The sequence below is a fragment of the Mustela nigripes genome, chromosome 6 (assembly GCF_022355385.1).
Source record: "Mustela nigripes isolate SB6536 chromosome 6, MUSNIG.SB6536, whole genome shotgun sequence".
In the NCBI taxonomy this organism is placed as follows: Eukaryota; Metazoa; Chordata; class Mammalia; order Carnivora; family Mustelidae; genus Mustela; species Mustela nigripes.
In genome coordinates this window covers 831,170-849,441 of record NC_081562.1, presented here as the reverse complement: position 1 = coordinate 849,441, position 18,272 = coordinate 831,170, and the positions used below count along the sequence as shown (strand labels likewise).

At 63.5% G+C, this 18,272-nt stretch overlaps 1 protein-coding gene across 7 annotated transcripts in view; it reads right to left on the bottom strand.

Annotated features, from left to right (window-relative positions):
- BRD1 (bromodomain containing 1) overlaps positions 1-17,752 on the bottom strand; it is a 40,495-nt gene extending 22,743 nt beyond the window's left edge. For 2 of the 7 annotated variants that reach the window (XR_009404699.1, XR_009404700.1), the window contains exons 1-2: positions 14,233-17,752; positions 1,712-1,868 (exon numbers count right to left, since the gene is read on the bottom strand). Coding sequence is in view for 5 of the 7 variants with exons in the window: in XM_059401755.1 (XP_059257738.1) it covers positions 1,712-1,868; positions 14,233-15,599 (1,524 nt within the window). In the remaining 2 variants the exon portion in view is untranslated. The remainder of the gene's footprint in view (positions 1-1,711; positions 1,869-14,232) is intronic. The other 5 variants (XM_059401755.1, XM_059401758.1, XM_059401759.1 and 2 more) reach the window with 5 other exon arrangements.
- Positions 17,753-18,272: the final 520 nt, after the last annotated feature.

The window sequence follows — 18,272 nt, the reverse complement described above, 5'->3', positions numbered from 1 at the left end:
CTCCCAGAAGCACGCCCCTCCTTCCCCAGAGATGGAAAAGGTCAAGGCCAAGTCCACAGAGGCCCAGAATCTTCAGTTTCTCTGCGGCTTTCCAAAGGTGTAAGGGGGCGCCTGGGTGGCTCAGTGGGTTAAGCCTCTGCCTTCGGCTCCGGTCATGATCCCGGGGTCCTGGGGTCGAGCCCCGCATCCGGCTCCCTGCTCAGTGGAGAGCCCGCTGCCCCCTGCCCCCTCCCCGCGGCTCTACCACTCCACCCCCACTTGGTCTCTGCTCACGGGGGTCTGCTTGAGCTTCTCTCTCCCCCCCCCCCCCCCCCCCCCCCCCCCTCCTCCCCCCCATATAAAAAAGTAAAATCGTAAAAAAAAAAAAAAAAACGGTATAAGAAAGATGTTAAAACCCACAAATTTAAAAATTCAGGTGAGCACGTAAACGTGTTAACGTTTTGCCTCTCCTTGTCACCAAAGAATCAAGGAGGTCAAGATGCCGTCACCCGGGCCGGGCGATGAGAGTCAGGCTTGACCTGCGCCACCAGCGGTGACCAAGGAGGAGGGAGAGCAGAAAGACAGGAACTACTTCTCCTAGCACGGGGGGGTCACGAGCTGTCAGTTCACTCCGCAAACGCTCGTCTCGGCCGCCCCTCTGTCGGCACAGCGAGGAACAGACTCGCACCAGCCACAGCTAAGCCACCCCCAGGGACCTGCAGCCTAAGCCTGACCACCGTGGACGGGGTCAATCCACCCACAGAGAACCCCACCAACCAGGACCCTGGGGGGGATCCAGGAGCACAGCGTGCAGCCGCATCGGACGGCATCCCCTCCGACGCACTCGGCCACCTGGCGACTCGGGATCGAGAGGACAGCAGGCGCGCAGCGGCCCACCGCAAACTCTCGGGAAGGCCGGTTTCTGCTGCGTACCCAGCGTGCCGGAGAAGGGCCATGAGGGGACTCTGCTCTCTGCCAGGGCCTCCAGGCCTCCTGGACTAAGCAGGTGGCCGGGCCCGAGGCCAACCATGGTCACGCTCCCGTCTGAAGCCGCCCATGCCCCAGCACAGAGCCTGCTCGTCAAGAACCTGTGGCAATGGGCCGAAGAGCCGTGTCTGTCCTCCACGTCCGCTCGGGACGCCTCACCGGGCCACGCCCTCACTGCCCGACCCACTCCCCCAGAACCACGTCCTGCGCTCAGCAGGCTGGACACCCGCAGCTGCGCTGACACCCCGAGCTGGTCTGCCTGTGCTCTTCCCCACGGCCGGTCCCGTGCCCGCTCCCTCCTGGGGCTCTTGTGTCCCTCCCTCCCCACGGGGTCACCATGGCAGGGGCCGTGGGTCTCTGAAGCAGGCCTTCAGAGCAAGGCCCCGAGACCACCCCCCGTACGTCCCCGGCCCAGCACGCGGGCAGGCCCGCTCGTCCCAGGGGCCCAGGTCTCACCTCCTGCCGCCCCAAGCCCCGCGGCAGGCCCGCTCTGTGGCGGCCCCAAGCCCCGCGGCAGGCCCGCTCTGTGCGACCTGGTGGAAGTGACTTCCCTGGCGTCCCCGGCGCGGGCAGAAACAGCTGGAGTGCGGACAGACGAGTCGCCACACCTCCACAGCCTCAGCAGCCCGGGGCGGACGCCAGTCCGCGGCACGTCCGCACTGGACCGGCTGGGGCGTGCACACCCGAGCCGCAGGCGTGCGGCGGGCGCCGCTGCGGGAAGCCCCGAGGGCGGGAGGCCACGTACCTGCTGCGTGCTCCTCTGGGACTGCAGGCTGGACTGGAGTCGCCGCAGCAGCGGGGCGCCGTTCCTCGACAGCCTTTTGAGCAGCCAGTAGCTGTGCGCCCTCTCGACGAACTGCTTCTTCCGCTGGATCGCCACCTGGTTCGCGATCCTGTTCAACCTGCGGCACGGAGAACTCAGAGTTTAGCTCTGACGGAGCACGGGAGCAGGCTTCATGGTGGAAACGAGAAAGGGCAGGGCCACTCTCACACACCGACGTCCACACGTTACCGTCTGTGCTCAGCCCCCACCCGAACCGAACAGCTGCCTCGGGCCGCCCCGGTGCTGCCCACAGCCCGGCCTCCAGCCACCCCCAGGTTCCACCCGCCGTAGCCACGCGGGCGTCCGCCGGAGACATCAGACATGGAAGAGGAGATACAGCGGCGAAGCTCCTCCTGCCTCCCACGTTTCGCCGACTGCACCCAGCGGCCGTGAAAGGCTGCTGCGCCGGTGGCCTGAGCAGTGCCCTCCAGGGGGAAAGAGAGGGGACGGCAGGGGTGGCGGCTGCGGGCGGCCGAGCGGCTCCTCGCTAGCACACGGCATCCGCAAGTCACAGGACACAGCTTCCCTTCAGGGACTGCACGGCGCACGGGGCTCGTGCGAACCCCTGCACGGAGGGAATCATCGTCTAAAACCCCCCGAGGCTGGCCGGAGAGCTCCCCCACCCGTTACGGTCCTCCCTGCTGAAACAAAGCGGAGACTCGCCGATGTGCCTCACCAAGACACTGAGAGAGAATAAAAACTCAATCATCAACTAAGAACTTCATGAAAATACAAACGAAACGAGATGTTCCTCACTGTGCACCAAACCTGAAAATGTCAGGACGAAACCAAGCAATTTTAAGACCAAACTGTGAAGAAAGTAAATGGTAAGTTACAAAATGATCGATGATCCCAACGGCCAGAACAGCCCCGGCTCCACCACGTCCAGCACCCGTCATCTCAAGACTGTCCCGAGCGCGGCTGCTGGTCGGCTGCTGACTCCAGCAGGGCTGCCCCCCTCCTGGGGCCCGCGACACCGGTGCTCCACGCGCAGAACCAGCACGGCCTCTCGTGGGAAGGCACAACTCGAGTGTCTGTCCCGCCAAAGGACCCGACGCAGAGGAACTGGGCAAAGCTCTGTGCCAAACACAGGTTGGGGGGGGCTTTGCCAGGAAAGTCCCGTCAGACCTCAGAAGCTGACGCCAAGGGCTGATGCGAGCAGGCGCAGAACCCGTGCCCAGGTCTGTCTGCAGCGTGCCCGGGAGCGGGGGCCGTGGGTCTGCCCCCGCCAGGCCCCCAGGTGCCACGGCCTTGGCAGGAGGCGGTGGGAGGGCACGTGTTGCTGCACCCACGAGCCTCTCCAACGCTGCTGCGGGTGCCAGCAGAAGGCGCTGGGGTCCCCCGGGATCCTGCCCGCAGCCCCACGCACTCTTCCGCTCAGCTACGGGGGGCCCGTGCGAGCCCTGGGCGCTACCGGTGCTGTCTCTGGGGGGGAAGTCGGTCTGCTGACCAGTCTCCGGCGAGGCACGACTCAGGAGCAGGACGGAGCATGGACCTGGACATACACGGCTCAGACAGGTGTTCTACCACACGTGCACACTTGGCCGTTTCAACAGTGGAATGACACAGAGCGAACAGAAGTGCTTCCTAACGGTCTGAAGGTTCGAGGAAGCGCTGTTTGAGGGCAAGCTCAGGAATAAGGACTCTGAACCTCATGAGACAAGCCGCCACCTAAACAGAGTCGGGGTCTCTGAGCCACCGACAGCTCACGCACGTGAGCAAGGCTCTGAAGAACGTGTCTCGCGGCGGTCCTGGAGCGTTTACTGAAAAGCCGCCTTCGGCTGAGCTGATCCGCGTCACGAGCCACGACGAGTCCTGGAGGAGCAGGGTGGGCGCCGAGTGCCCGGGCGCCCCACGTGCCCCCTCGGACACACCCCAGCCCCCGGGAGGCAGCAGCGCCCGCCTGCGCACGCGCATCAACCCTGCTCCCACCAGCCCCGCAGCCACCGCAGAGCAGGCGGAGGGCTGCGGACCGCGCTGGAGCTCACCAGAGACAACGCCCGCCACACAGGCCTGGCCACGGGACAGGGCCCAGGAGCCTCGCGCAGGATGGGGACACGGCTCCCCAACACTTCAACTCCGACGGGTCAGAGACCACAGGGACCTTCACACGATGAGAGGCAGACAGGGCTCGTGTCATTTTCAAGGCAAGGCACACCTTGGTGCTCAGGAAGAGGGTGATCGGGCGAGTCCCACACCGGGGAAGAGAGCGGGAGTCCCGGGACAGGGTGGGCTGGGGGGGGCTTCTGTCTGAAGGACGGAGCCATAACAGGGGTGTTTACGCCAGGGCCATGTGCTTGTTGCTCGATCCTTCTCCCTTTGTGTTTTAAATACTTTCGTACAAATTTCCCTCTGAGAGAGAGAACACACGGCAAGCAGGGTGAGGGGCAGAGGGAGAGAGAGACTCGAGCAGACTCCTCACTGAGCAGGGAGCCCGACACGGGGCTCGATCTCGCGACCCTGAGATCACGGCCGGAGCTGAAATCAAGAGTTTGGACACTTACCCGACTGAGCCGCGCAGGTGCTCCTTTAGATATTTTAAAAAAAAAAAAAAACACTATTTGGCAAAGGTATAAAAAGGATTACGAGTTCGATCTTCTCCAGCCTTGCGGAACGTGTCTCCCACACGGCGCCTCCAGATGAGAACTAACCAGGCGCAGGGGAGGGCCCGACAGACAGAAGGTCGGCGGTAAGACACCAACGTGGGACTCTGGCGTATGATCTGCAACAAAGTGTTGTAAATCGAGTCCCTGCTGTGATAAAACCGCTTTCACAGTTTCTATTCACGTACGCGACCAAGATGCAGACTCACGTCCACGGTAACAAAACCAGGAGAACTACAGGAGAGGGGGCTCATCGGAGCGAGCAGCGTCGCAACCACCAGTGGAGCCCAGCCGTCCTGCAAAGCCCTGTTCCTGGAGACGCTTACGGGGAAGGCGCTGCAGCCGCGCACTGTCTGCCCGAGCGCGTGCCGGCGGCAGCCCCGCTGCGTGAGGACGAGCGCGCGGCACCTGCGGGGAAGACAGAGGCCATGGCCCGACCGCCCAGGCCCCCCTAAGCTCCCTTTTGGGAATGATAAGCCTCTCCACTTGTGTCTGTTTTTAATATTCCAGAAATTACACCTTCTAGGTGTTTGATCGTAGGATGCAAAGTGCTGGATTTGAACTCAAAAATGCGGAAGGTGGTACACTGCTTTATATCCAAAATGTCTTAGAAAAGAGAAAAGCTGACTCTGTAACAGGCAGCCCCCTGAGATAAGTCAGGAAATCGGCCACGGGACGTGGGCTCAGCGCATGCGAAGACGCCCCCGCCGCCGCCTCGGCTGTGTACCACGGAGGGCGAGCCATCGGCCGGACACCCACAACACCCGCGAGCTTCGTATCCCCACGCTGTCACCTGAAACTGACAGCGTTGTCCGTCGAGGACACTCGATGTCGCTGGGGGAACAGACAAGCAACACCCAGCGAAATGGAAACAGGAGACACACGGAGCCCCCGGCCCCCAGCCACTCAGAGAGACGGGTGGGCCACGTCTGGCAGGCCCTGCCCTGAGCACGACACGGCGCGAGCTTGGGGAGGACAAATGACCAAGGATCAGTTAGAAACGTGAATCACGAAACCAACCCAGGGAAAAAACAAGACTGACTTCTGAGGTACAAAGAAAAAACTCAATACGTTCACAGTAATGATTGTAAGAACAGAATCAATAGTGTAAAATCCTCCTCCTACCCCAAAAGGAAAGGAAAAAAGGTAGTTTTTCAGAAGAGGTCGGCCGCCAGACCACCAGGCAGCCTCTGCCGGCCGCCGGGGAGACAGCAGGGGTGCCCCACGCCGAGGCGGCGGGCGCTCCAACTCACGGGCCGCAGGGACACGAGGGAAAGGCCAAGTCACCCACGAACACACGCCAAACTGGAACCAGTGCACGTGGGTATAAACTGACCCACCCACCAGGAGCGAGGGGGCCTGTCCCAGGAAGGCAACAGGTGGTCTTGAGAAGACAAGTTCTGTAAGGAGAACTCACAGACCAGCGGTGCAGCGCAGACCGTGCTCATCTCAAAAACGACCCCCAACTCCCATCAAGGGGGCGAAGGCCCCGCCAGCAGGGCCGGGAGAGGCTCCCCTCCCCAGACCGACGGCAACAGGCACGTCGAGATGCTTCCCAGGTTCGGAACCGACATAACGATGACCCCCTCCCCACTCCCACGAGCAATGCAGACAGTGTTCTTTCTTTCTTTTTGTTAAGGATCTCATTTACGCATTTGCCAGAGACCGAGCGCGTGAGCACAGAAGCAGGGAGCAAGTGACAGGGGAAGCAGACCCCCGCCGAGCAGGGAGGCCCCCGCGGCCTCAATCCCAGGACCCCAGGATCGTGACCTGCGCCGAAGGCAGAGTCTTTAACCCACTGAGCCCCCCGGCGCCCTGAGCGAGGACGTTCTTGCCGATGGAAAGAGAGGAGGATTTCAGGACGGGCGCACACCGCCTTCCCGGCGGGAGAAAAGCATAGACGCGACTGAGCGGGGCCGAGGGATTCCCGCAGCGACACCCGCGGTGCGCAGTAGCTGGACAAGGACGAGAGGAGCAGGTGCACAAACTCGGAGGTGACCGAACGGGTCGGCGGACTCCATGGGATTCCAGGTTCCCAGAAGGTCTGTCAAGAAGCCCCACAGGACGGCCCCAGGGCTGGGCAAGAACCGCGCCGGAGGGACCTGCGGGGGCTGCGGGAGCGAGTGGGGAACTCACTCCGGGAGCGAGAGAAGGCGGTCACCCCCGAACACCCAACCGCACTCGCTCCTCACCAGACTCGTCCCCAGGTACGTGAAGACACGGATGTGAGGGACACGGATTCTACAAGTGACCGAGGCCTCCGCGCCCAGGCCGGGGACACTTCGGGGAACGGCGGCCTGTGCCGGGGTGGCCTGTGCCAGGAGGCCACACAGCCAAGACACGGCCGGCAGACCCCGAGGGCCCGCTGGCACCGAGGCCGAGGGGACGCGGACGCCGACGGGAAGGCCGTCGGAAGCTTTCCCAAGAACGTCCTGAGGCCTTCAGGGAAACGAAGGGTCATCGGACCGAGACACCGCAGGCACCGACCAGCGGACAGAGCAAACGCACGCCCATGGGCAGTAAAAGGCAAAACTCTTGGAAAGTGCCAGGACTGAGGCAAAGCTGTCCGCTCCCGCCCCATCAACCCGCTGCTGGGCCGGCGGTCCTGGCCTGCACCGAGCCTGGACGGAGACCGAACAGGGACTTGCAGCCCCCCCACACCATCATTCCCTCACGGACTGTCCCCAGAAATGACCTAATAAACTACAACACATTGTATCAATCTTAACAACAACAAAACAAAACTACCCCGAAAACCACGCTACTCACAACACTCCATGAGAACCCCAGGAACTCTCGGGGGACGTGGAAGCGGCGCCCCGTGCGCAGCAAGGCAGGCCCACTCGTGCTCGCGCAGCCCCTGTGCACGGAGCCCCGGCTTCCCGCAGGGACACGGCCATCGCGAGAAGCAGGCCTGGGAATGCACGTGGGGACGGCGACCCAACCACGCAGACAGGGACTCCGCAGGGACCCTGCGTGCGTGCGCGCCACGCACGGCGACGACGGATGCAGGGGCTAGGCGTGGGCGCTGGAAGCCGCGGGTCGGAGCCGGCCCGCTGACCGGCCACAGGGGGGGAAGACACAGAAGCAGGCGGGAGGGCTTCGGGCTGCGGGGGGAATACAGGGGAGCGGCAGGACGTCGGCGCAGGGGGAGGGAGGCGGCCTCAGACCCCGGCCGCAGCACCACCCAGGAAAGACGCTAAGAAGAAGAGTCCCCTGCATCAGACGCCGCCGCGCTACGATGTGTTCTCCAGAGTTCGCACCTGTTCTCAGGGGTGCGGGTGGCTCGGGTCGTGATCTTAGGGTCCTGGGATCGAGCCCGGCACCAGGCGCCCTGTTCAGTGGCGAGTCTGCCCCCCCCCCCCCAGCTTGTGCTCTCTCTCTCTCTCTCTCACTGTCTCTCAAATAAATAAAACCTTAAAAGAAGACGCTCTTACCTGGTCTCTACCAACGTGCTCCTGGACGGAATGAGGACAGAAAGGAAGGGACAGGCAAGGGAGGCCTCCGAGTGCCGTGCCGCTCGGACGGGGCTCCAGACCTCCGAAGCGGAAGAGCCCGCAGACACAAGGACAAACGTGACGCAAAGCCGAGGGGAAGGGACGCACGCGACGTGCACAGCCCAAGCACCTGGCCACGCACATGCGAGGCAGAGGCCTCCTCAGCCACAGGGACATGCACGCCACCACGCGCGCCCGAGGTGGCCACGAAGAGACACCGGCTCGTGCCGAGAGCACCGCGCCAGTCCCCAGCGACGCCCAGCTCTGCAGCGAGCCAGGAACTCCCACGTGAGCAGCAGGGTCGTCTGGCCGCCCACCTCCAGACCCACGGCAACGCCGGAAGCCGCGACACGTGACAGCGTGGTCCTCAAGGTCAGCGCACAAGCAGCAGCAGACCCTGTGCCCAAGCGCGGAACGCCAGAGCAGGGACTGGAGGAACACCCCGCCATTCACCAGGGGCCGCTGCGAGGGCTGGGCTAAGCGGACTGGAGGGCCCGAGAGGGACTTTGGGAGCGCTCCTTTCCTGTCGTTTCTTTAAACAAACAAAAAGCGACAAATGCCTGTGTTAGTCTCTAGTTTTCCATTTTAAAACTTTTTATATAAAAACCCTGGGAAACGGAAAAAAAAATGCCATTAAAAAATTATTTTCCCTACACGTGTGCACGGCCACGGCAAGGACGTGCTCGGGACGAGCCGGCATCGCCCCTGCGGAGCCGCACCTCAGACCCCACCCCCCTCTGCACCACCTTCTCAACTGTCCTGAGTCTTTCCAACGGGGACAGCTCACTTCTGGACCAGCTCAGAGGTCAGACGGAAGTCGGGGGGGCAAGAATGAAATCCAACCCCTCCGACCAGACAAAGCCAGAATCTGCCTTGGGAGGAAAGTGGTTCTGCAGACGCGGCTCCCAGAGACCCTCCGGTCCAGTCTGCCCTCCCCCCTTCTTAGGATTTCCCGTCACCGAAGCCGGAGGTGGCCGGGGCGCATCACACCCAAGGCGAGGTGGCCGTCTGCAGCAAGCTACCCATGAGCCAAGTTCCCCAAGGTCAGGTCCACGGTGACAGCCTGCTGGGCCACCCAACGCTCCCCAGCCCCATGTCCAGGTCCCGCTGCAAAGCACAAGCAGAGCAGAAGGGAAGGATCCCACGGAGGAGAACCTGGGGTGGGGGCTGAGATGGACGGCCCCCCAGGCCCCCCGGGGGCAGAGAACCCACAGGTGGGACCTGTGGCCGCGGTGAAGAGGAGCCAGGGGCTGCCTGGCCTCCTTCTCCCAGACCGTGGGCCGGACATCGGAAGAACACAAGCGCAGAAACCTTCCGCGGGGGCGCCAGCAACACCGTGGTCACCAGGGAGCAGGGGCTGTCACTCCGTCCGGGCGAGGGACACTGGCAGCTCTGCGGACACCAGGCGAACCCAGAACAAGGCTCACTCTGCAGAGGCAGAGGGCTGCCTTCTCCAAACCCAGCCCACCAGGGAGGAGCTTGGGAAGCACCCAGATCCCAGCAGGCTCACCTCCCGGGACCGGTCCTGAGTGCCGGCCCGGCCTCGCTGCGGCTCACCCCGAGCTCAGTCCCATTACGGGACGTGTGGGCACACGGGGCCTTCTCTGTGCTGGGCAATGGGAGGCACCTTAGAAAGACGTGGCTCCGAGGGGGCACCTGGGTGGCTCAGTCGTTAAGCGTCTGCCTTCGGCTCAGGTCATGATCCCAGAGTCCTGAGATCGAGCCTCACATCGGGCTCCCTGCTCCGCGGGAAGCCTGCTTCTCCCTCTCCCGCTCCCCCTGCTTGTGCTCCCTCTCTCGCCGTGTCTCTCTCTGTCCAATAAACGATGGCTCAAATAAGAAGATTTGGGGGTCTCGCTCCTTATTTTTGCAATATTTTATAAATTTAGGGTTATTTCCGCATTTCCAATTTCAATAAAAAATTGAAATAACTACCCTCAACCCGATGTGATCTGCACCTGGGCCTGTGGAGAGCCTCCTAAAACCTCCCTCGGCACTCTGAACACTGTCTGTCCGTCCGCCGCGGCGTGCAGGTGTGGACTCCAAGTGCCCCGCACACATCTGGCCCCTGATCAGCCCAGGGGACACCCAGGCTGGGGCGGTCGGGAGACAGAGCAGCAACTACCCACTGCCAGTATTACAGAAAACCCAGACCAAGTCCCAATCCTATTTCTGCCAACAACAGAATGAGTATGAACAGAAATGACAAAATTTTCTTCTCCGGCACGTTCTTTCCGTGGACTGAGCGCCGGGGATCCTGGGTGGAGACCCAGACCCAGTAGGAGGGCGAGGACACCAGTGTGGGGAGCACAGCGGCTCCCTGCGGGGAGCACCAGCACCCAGAGCACCCTGGGAGGGGCCAAGCGTGGGAGGGGCTGCACAGGGCACAGGCCAAGCTGTCCTGACGCTTGAAGGACCGTGGCCCACGGCCCACAGCACCACACTCACAAGACTCCGGGAGGAGCCTGCCGGCCCACACACCTTGACCAGGTCCTTCCCCAGCGCCTCCCCTTCACTGCAGCTCCCTGGTCCAAACAAACCTGCTCACCAGTCCCAAGGCACCCTGTGCCCCCTCCCCCGGCCTCCCCTGGCCTCCAGGCAAGACAGCCGGAGGCATGGCACAGCCCCACCCCAGGCTGCCAGAGAAGCCACAGGCTGGGGAGCACCCCTCCCAGGAGGACACGCCCCGCCCCCAGTCTGAATTCAAAGGGAGATCAGGGCAGGTGGGAAGGAGAACATTCCCAGAGCACTCGGCAGGCCCACATCCGTGCTTTCCCAGTGGCCGGAGGCAAACACAAGCACCTTGCTTTTCCACAGGCCACAAAACGCACAACCTGCAGGTTTTACTTTTTGATTTTTTTTTTTTAAAGATTTTATTTATTTATCTGACAGACAGAGATCCCAAGTAGGCAGAGGCAGGCAGAGAGAGAGGAGGAAGCAGGCTCCCCGCCGAGCAGAGAGCCCGATGTGGGACTCGATCCCAGGACCCTGGGACCATGACCTGAGCTGAAGGCAGAGGCTTAACCCACTGAGCCACCCAGGCGCCCCTTCGGTTTGGTTTTTAATGCTTCTTTCCAGAGTAGCCGCTTCTTTAGTCCCTCCACAGGCCCTTTCCTGAGGACCCCAACGCCGGCAGGGGGCCTCGCCTGCCTGTGGCCCCACACCGAGGGTGGCACACAGCGGGCCAGGCAGCCCTGGGGGACCAGCAGCCCTGGGGGGGGCCAGAGCCCCCATCTCCCGGAAGGGCTATGCCAGCGCCCTACACGGCCCTACAGAACTTTTCTCAATTACAGTCAAATTAACTTCCAGAAACACGGCAAAAAAAGACGTACAAAGCTCAAGCTCACACTTTTCACACTTATGTTCAAGAAGCATAAACTTTCTCCGCCAAGTGTCTCCCGCGTCCGTCCTCACCTGGCGTCTGCACAGAGGGAGGGCACCGACCAGCGATGCCCCTGAGTTAACGGAGCTGTGGACCCGACCCTCCAGCTCGTCATTAACAACTTACCAGGCGTGCACGTGCCCTGAGCCACCCCCCCATAAATGACCCAAGTGGCCGAGAGGACCAGGCTGGTATCAAGGCCAACAAAGCACATCAGCCTCTGCTCGTTAGAGGCCAATCTCCTCCACAAAGAAAGAGCCGCCCCCCCCCAAGTACGACAAAGGCGGGCGCTCGGGGAAAACTCCGTGACTACCGGGAAACCAGACGCCACAGCTTGCTGAGTCCTCCTTCTGGCCTGTCCCCCTCTCCAGTGCCCACCTCGACTGGTCCCTCCCCCTAAAAAAGCAGCGTGGAAGATGAGGAACCAGAGAAGACTCGCAGAGAAGAGCAGCTACTCGAGGGAAAGGCACCCCTGCGAACCGAGGAATGCCTGCGACGGGACAAAGCTTGGGCTGTTCTTGGGAAGCCCAGCAGCGAGGGAGCGATTTCCTCTCTAGACTCTGCTCCCTCCTGCGGCTTCGCACTGCTGCCGAGTGAGACACACTCTCACGAAAGCCCGTGACGCCCGTGCCGGAGACAAGACAGACAAGGATGGGCCTGACGCAGACCTGGGAACAACCCTCGGTCACTGTGCCCGCGGCCACACCGGCAGGGGGACCCTCAGAGGCAGACGATGACCCCGCCAAGGCAGAGCCCGGTACTGCACCCATCCACCTCCACCGGCAGCCCCTGCAGCCCCCCCGGGAACGAGGCCGCCAGACCAGCCACACCTCAGGCCGCGGCTTCAGGATAGTAAGAGCCGTGGCTGGACGGCCCGGGCCACCCCAGCACCGGCCCTGTCAGCCCCCAGAGCGGTCCGACCACAGATGACCACCAGCTGAGGGTGGCCGGGAGATCTTCCAAGACGGCCCAAAACATCAAGATCTCCCGAAGTCTGGGCAAGCCGGACGGCACGGCCCCAGGCCCTAACCCAGGTCCGTCTTCGATCTCTGCTCCGAAGTGCAGCGACGGGCTACTGCTCAACTAGAAGAAGACCCAACACGGGCCAGGCCACAGCTCTGGCCCACACTTCAGCTACATGACCTGCTGTGCAACGCTTCGGTCCAAAGTGTGGGTGTCTCCTCCGTCAGGCCCGGTCACCTGCGACCTGCGGACGCCCAGGTTCTCCCGCTGGAAATGCTTTCTCCTGCGAATGGCCCAGCAGCCCCGCGCAGCCCCTCGTCAGCAGCCTCGAAAGGAGCACGTCAGCTCACCGCGCCGCGCACGGAGGGGCCAGCACCGTGGACTTCCGGCTCCTCCATTTTTTAGGTCGCATTTTCTCCCTTTCGTTTACCTCGACCACCGTAAAGCTGAAGTTTTTAGGGCTCTTCAGCCGAAGCTCTTGATGCAAATCTCACACTTTCTGGCCCAAGGCAGAAACGCAAGTAAAACTACCTTTTAAGAAGTCTAGCGGACTGGTTCGCAGACGCTGGTTTTCACCTGGCTATGAGGGACAAGCACTTTTATCCGCTTCTGTCTGAATTTACTGATTCTGCAACGAGTATGAGCAAAATTTCAGTCTGGGAAAAGTCACACTGCTCGTGTTTTTTAAAAGATCTCCTTATCTCAGAGCGGGAAAGAGATCGTGTGCACAGTGGGAGGGACGGGGAAGGAAGCAGGCGCCCCGCTGAGCGTGCGGTCTGCTGCGGGGCTCGATCCCAGGACCCTGACATCATGACCTGAGCCGACATCAGGAGTCGGACTCTCAACTGACTGAGCCCCCGGGAGCCCCTACTTCTAATTCTTAAGAGACACTAAGCGCCTGCTCCCTCGGGAGAAGAGAGCGCTCCAAGGGGCACCGCGCACGACCCCTCACAACCCGGCCGGTGACCCTAACCCAGGCGTGACGGTGAGGACCGAGCCGCCTGCTTCATCACACACGCTCCTCCCCGTCACACACACGCACAAAAACAACGCAAAAACCGAGTCTTGGATACATTTAAGGGAAGTCTTCCTTCTCCGCAATCCAAACGTCCCCCGAGTCTGTCACTCAGTCTGGGACACGAGCAGGTTCTCTTTCTGGCGTCCAGGCCACAGCACGGAAGCCCAGGCTGCCCTCGGGCGCACGCAACGGTCTGCACCCTCACCTCGCCGCCCCATGCAGTCTCCTCCACCAGACGCCCGCCAGCCCCGTGCCCGACGACCAAGTGCCCGCCACCCGCAAAGCCCCCCCCAGGCCTGGGGGCCTCCAGTCCCTCACCCTCATCACCAAGTCACCCACCCACACGCTGAACAAAACGCAAAGAGCAAGTCCGTAACCGGACCACAGGCAAAGACAAAGAAACAAGTCCCGGGACAGGAGCCGACACAGCCGCATGGGGACTGGGCCTGGGACACTCCCCACGGCGGCCCCCCCAGCACCGTGAGCCCTCCAGACCCCCCGCGCCGCACCCCCACCGCGGCGGCCTGCTGTACCCTGGAGAGCCCCACGCGGACCCCTAGTCACAGCCCCAAGGGAGGCTGCGGAAACCCAGACAGGAGCGCGGCGTCTCCCTCTACGAAGCTCCTGGCGGCCCCACTCTGATCTCCACTCGTCCCTTCCCTCCCCTTCACTTTACAACAAGTCATACTTGAGATGCCCCGAGGTTCCCAAAGTTGGAAGCGGAGCAGAGCGAGGAACAGCTTTTTATGGTGTCGAAGGTGATGGATCAGGGCCCGGACTCTAACTTCCTGCAGTCGGGAAGCTAGGGCTCTAAGGTCCTCGCGGCTCGGGGGAGAAGGTCCGTCAGAGAGCCCCCAGCTGACGGCCCCCGTCCCGGGGTCGCCCACCCCGTCCCGTGGTCCCCCGTCCCCGTCCCGGGGTCCCCCGTCCCCGTCCCGGGCTGCCCCACCGTCCCGCGCCCCGCGCCTGCAGGCACTCACCTCTGCGGGGGGATGTGGGGAGCACACACGGGCGGCAGGGCCGCGCAGGGCTCACTCGGGGTCTTCTTGGCCTTTTTTGCTTTCTTCCTGACTTTGGACGTGGACCTGACGGCTTTGACGGAGCTCTCTTTTCGACAGACGCCGTTTTTCATCTCAACATCCCCGTAAATGTTCAGAGGCCTCCGGGTGCAGCCCGGGGGCGTGTGGACGTCACAGTAAGCGGTCTTTCTGACGGAGAAGGTCGTGGCGCCGCCAGTGAGCTCCTTCACGGGCTCCATCTTCATGTAGAGGCCGGCCCTCTGGGCGCACGTCACGTGGAAGGCGGTGTAGCAGTTGGCCTTGTGGCACTGGATACAGGCGCCCACGCCCTTCTGCTTACAGAGGTAGCAGGTCAGTTTCCACCTGGCCGGAGGGATGTTCCTCACGCCATCGATGGGCTCGATGAACACTGTGTTGGCAAAGCCGACCTCCGGGATCCACAGGGCACAGACCACGTGGCCCCAGCGGTCGTCGTCCGTCTTTTTGAAGGCACCTCCCTTGTTGGGGCAGAGCACGCAGTCGGCGGGCCGGGCCCGGGACTGCAGGCAGTGCCGGCAGAGCCACTGGCCCTCGGGGATGTAGGGCACCCCGTAGCACTCCTGGTGCACCGCCAGGTTGCACATGTCACAGAAGAGAATCACGTTGCTGTTCTGGCACTCGCCGTCCATGCAGATGCAGCACACGGCGTCCTCGTCGATCAGGGACTGCTGCTCGCCCTGCTTCTGGTTCTCGCAGTAGGACTCCTTCTCGAAGCGGTCCATGAGGAACTCAAACACGCTCTGCGACACGGCCGAGACGCAGTCGCCCTTCCGCTTCTCGTTGACGATCTCCAGCCAGGCGTAGTCCTCCTCGTCCATGTCGTACTCCACCTCGTTGTCCAGCTCCTCCGCCGACTTCTCGATGAACTTGTAGTACACCGGGGGCCGCCGCGGGGCGGAGGGCGGGCTGTACTCCACGATCCGCACCTTGGGCTCGGGAAGCGCGCCGGCCGACGCCAGCGGGCCGTGGGCGCTGGGCAGGGCCTCATGCCTCTTCTTGACCCGGTTATTCTTGTGGCGCTTGGTGCGCGCGCAGGCCGGCGGCCTCTCCCTGTTCTCCTTGTTGCTGTTGCACTCGCTCAGCTCCTGGGCGGTGAGGTCGTCCTCCAGGATGACCTCCAGGGGATCGAAAATGCTGATCCTGTGCAGGCGCCCCTCGATCTCGATCTCCACCATCCTCTGGGCTTGCGCGTAGGTCAGGGTCTCTCGCGTGGGGGAGTGCTTAGTGCCGCACGGGGAGGAAGGGTGCCTCGCTGCAGCGCCGCGATGACATCGCCCTTTCCTCCTCATTTGGTACTGACTCCCTGAAACGGAGGCACAGGAGCGTTAACTGCCTGCAGAAGACCCGAGACGAGAAAAACCACCAGACACCGCGGCCGGAGCGAACCAACCAACTCAAACTACATGGGAAGGAAACTCCCAGCTGACATCGCTCCAAGGCTTCCAAAACCACGCACCCCAGGACTCGTGATCGGAGGTCACAGACCACCTGGACAAGACGACACAAGGAGCACGGAGAGGCCTTTGAGAGGCACAAGTCCCTCCAGGCCACTCTGGGGTTCCCATAGCTCGCCAGTCACCTTCCCAGACCACACTAACAGGTCGTCAAGATGACCGCAGCATTCGTCCTGAGGAGAGGTCCCAGCTCTGAGCCCAGGAAAGCCCACACAGGGCTGGACTCCAGCAGGCACAGAGGTCGTGACAGCAAGGGCAGCGCGCCCCTTAACCAGCTCTCCCCCGGCCCTGCTGCTGCCCAAGAGGGCTCCTACAGCCCTGGTGCAAAACCCCTGCCGGCAGCCAGAAGCCTCGGCAGTCTGACCACAGCGGTCCACCCTCTCCACCAACACGGCCTCCGCACAAGGTGAGGCCCAGGGCCACTAAGCCATGCCAGAACCAAAGAGAGGAGCCCCCCTTCACCCCCAGGAGGCCCAACCCGCCTTCCAGAGGGCCTCAGCAGTGACCGCACAGAAACCCCCACAGCCCAGCCACCCGGCCTCGCTGCCCCAAGGGCACTTCTCAGCTGCTGGCGTGACTGCAGCGCCCACCGTGCCCTCCTCATCACGTCCACCCAGACGATGTGCAACGGGCCACGGAGGGCACCTCCGCTTGTCCCCAAAAGTGAGTGGCACCCCCGCCGTCCGAGGAGAGCCCCCGCCCTGGGGTTGCCAGCAGTGGCTCAGGAGCCCGACAGCCTGGCCACAGACCTTCACGAGCGTTCGCTCTTTTCAGACCTCCACCATCGAACTCAGGAACGGAGGCTGCTCTCAGCCTGCCTCACAGGAAGACCCTGGACCGCCGGCCGCCAAGCCCGGGGTCACCGTAGGATGACAACGAGGACCTCGGACTCCTCTCCCCGAACCACCGCACTCTGCTGACAGGAAGCAAGACGACTTCTAGGAGACTGGCCTCCAAAAGGACTTTCCAAGCCGGGGGCCCAGACCCACTGCCCTGCAGTCACCCCGAGGAGCTGGATCGCGGCCACACAGCAAGCCAGCTGGCCTTGGGGAAAAGCCCCGAAAGCACGGGAAAAGTCCTGAGAGGCAAGACCCGAAATGCACTTTAAGACAGAGACTTCAGACTGTTCTTTCGTCAAACAGAAATCCCTGTTTTATGCTGAAACCTTCTAGGAATTCCCTGTAAAAACAAGATGAAAACGCCGTGGCCGGCCAAAACCCCATGCACCTGTGCCTCGGGCCTGCGCAGGGGCGCCCTCAGCCCTGGACCGCGGGGGTCGGGCGGAAGCCACCGGCCGGCCAGCCCTGCACCAGCGATGCCTTGTGAAGAGAGGTGTCAGCACCACAGCCTCTGAGGAGGGGACCCTCAGGCACCCGGGGACGGGCTCCCGTGTCCCCACCGAGGTGGTGCAGGAGCAACATGGTTACTCCCCAGGTTCAAAGCCAACGCCTCACCTTGTCCTCTGGGCACCGCGCGGAGCCCATCTAACTACAACGGGCCTCCAAGAGCCACAGTCTCTGGGGGTGGGGGGTGTCTTTAACCACTGTCCACCAGAAGTTCACCTAACAGCTCCCGGTCCCCGCAGGCCTGTCATCTGGACTCGGAGCTGGGACCGGGACAGAGGGCACGGAGCAGCACAGAGCGACTGCCCCAGGTCCTCGCCTCCCTACGCCCACTGACCGGCACTGGACGGGCCGCGTCCACACAGGCGCTTCCCCGGAGCAGTAGGACGCCCGCGGGGAGGTGGGCAGCAGGGACCCTGAGCCAGCGCCGGCAGCAGAGCCTCCGCCGCGGACACGCAGAGAAGCCGCGCGGAGAGGAAGCGGGCTCTCCGGCGGTCGGCTCCGGCCCCAGCAGTGCACCGCGGCCCGGCCTGGGCCCAGCCCCATCCGCTCCCCCGCGTCTGAGCGTCGCCAGTGGGAGCAAGGCCGGTCCCCAGCTCAGGGGCCTGAGCGAGGACCGCCTGACCCGCGGACGTGCCCGGGGCCCCCGGACCGAGGCGCGGCCGGCTGGGCCGACCCCGCGGGGGCCGCCGACGGGCGTGGCGCTTCCTGGGCCCGGCGGGGTCAGGACGGCTCTGGGCCCTCCCGGCGGCGGCGGCTCCGCACTCGGGCCGGAACGCGGGGGCGCCGCGTCCTCCCACCGCCCGCCGGGGCGCCCGAGCCGCGAGGCCGGCGCGGGGCACTGGGCTGGGCACGTCCGGCCGCGGCGCAGCGAGGTTCCTGCCTCGGCAGAAGCGGGCGGCGGTGGTTACATAACGCGACCCGCCGGCGCCACCGACGCTCCGGCCCCGCCGCCCGCCGCCCGCCGCCCGGGTCCCCGCGGCCCTTCCCGCCCGGGTCCCCGCGGCCGGCACAGCGGAGCCCGGCGGGGACGAGCGCGGCCTCCCGGACGGCGGCCCCGACCGCCCCGACCGCCCCGACCGCCCCGCGCCCCGGCCGCTCCCGGCTCCCCCGCCGCCGCCCCGACCCTCCGCGGCCTCCGGTCCCCGCGGCCCCGGCCTCCCCG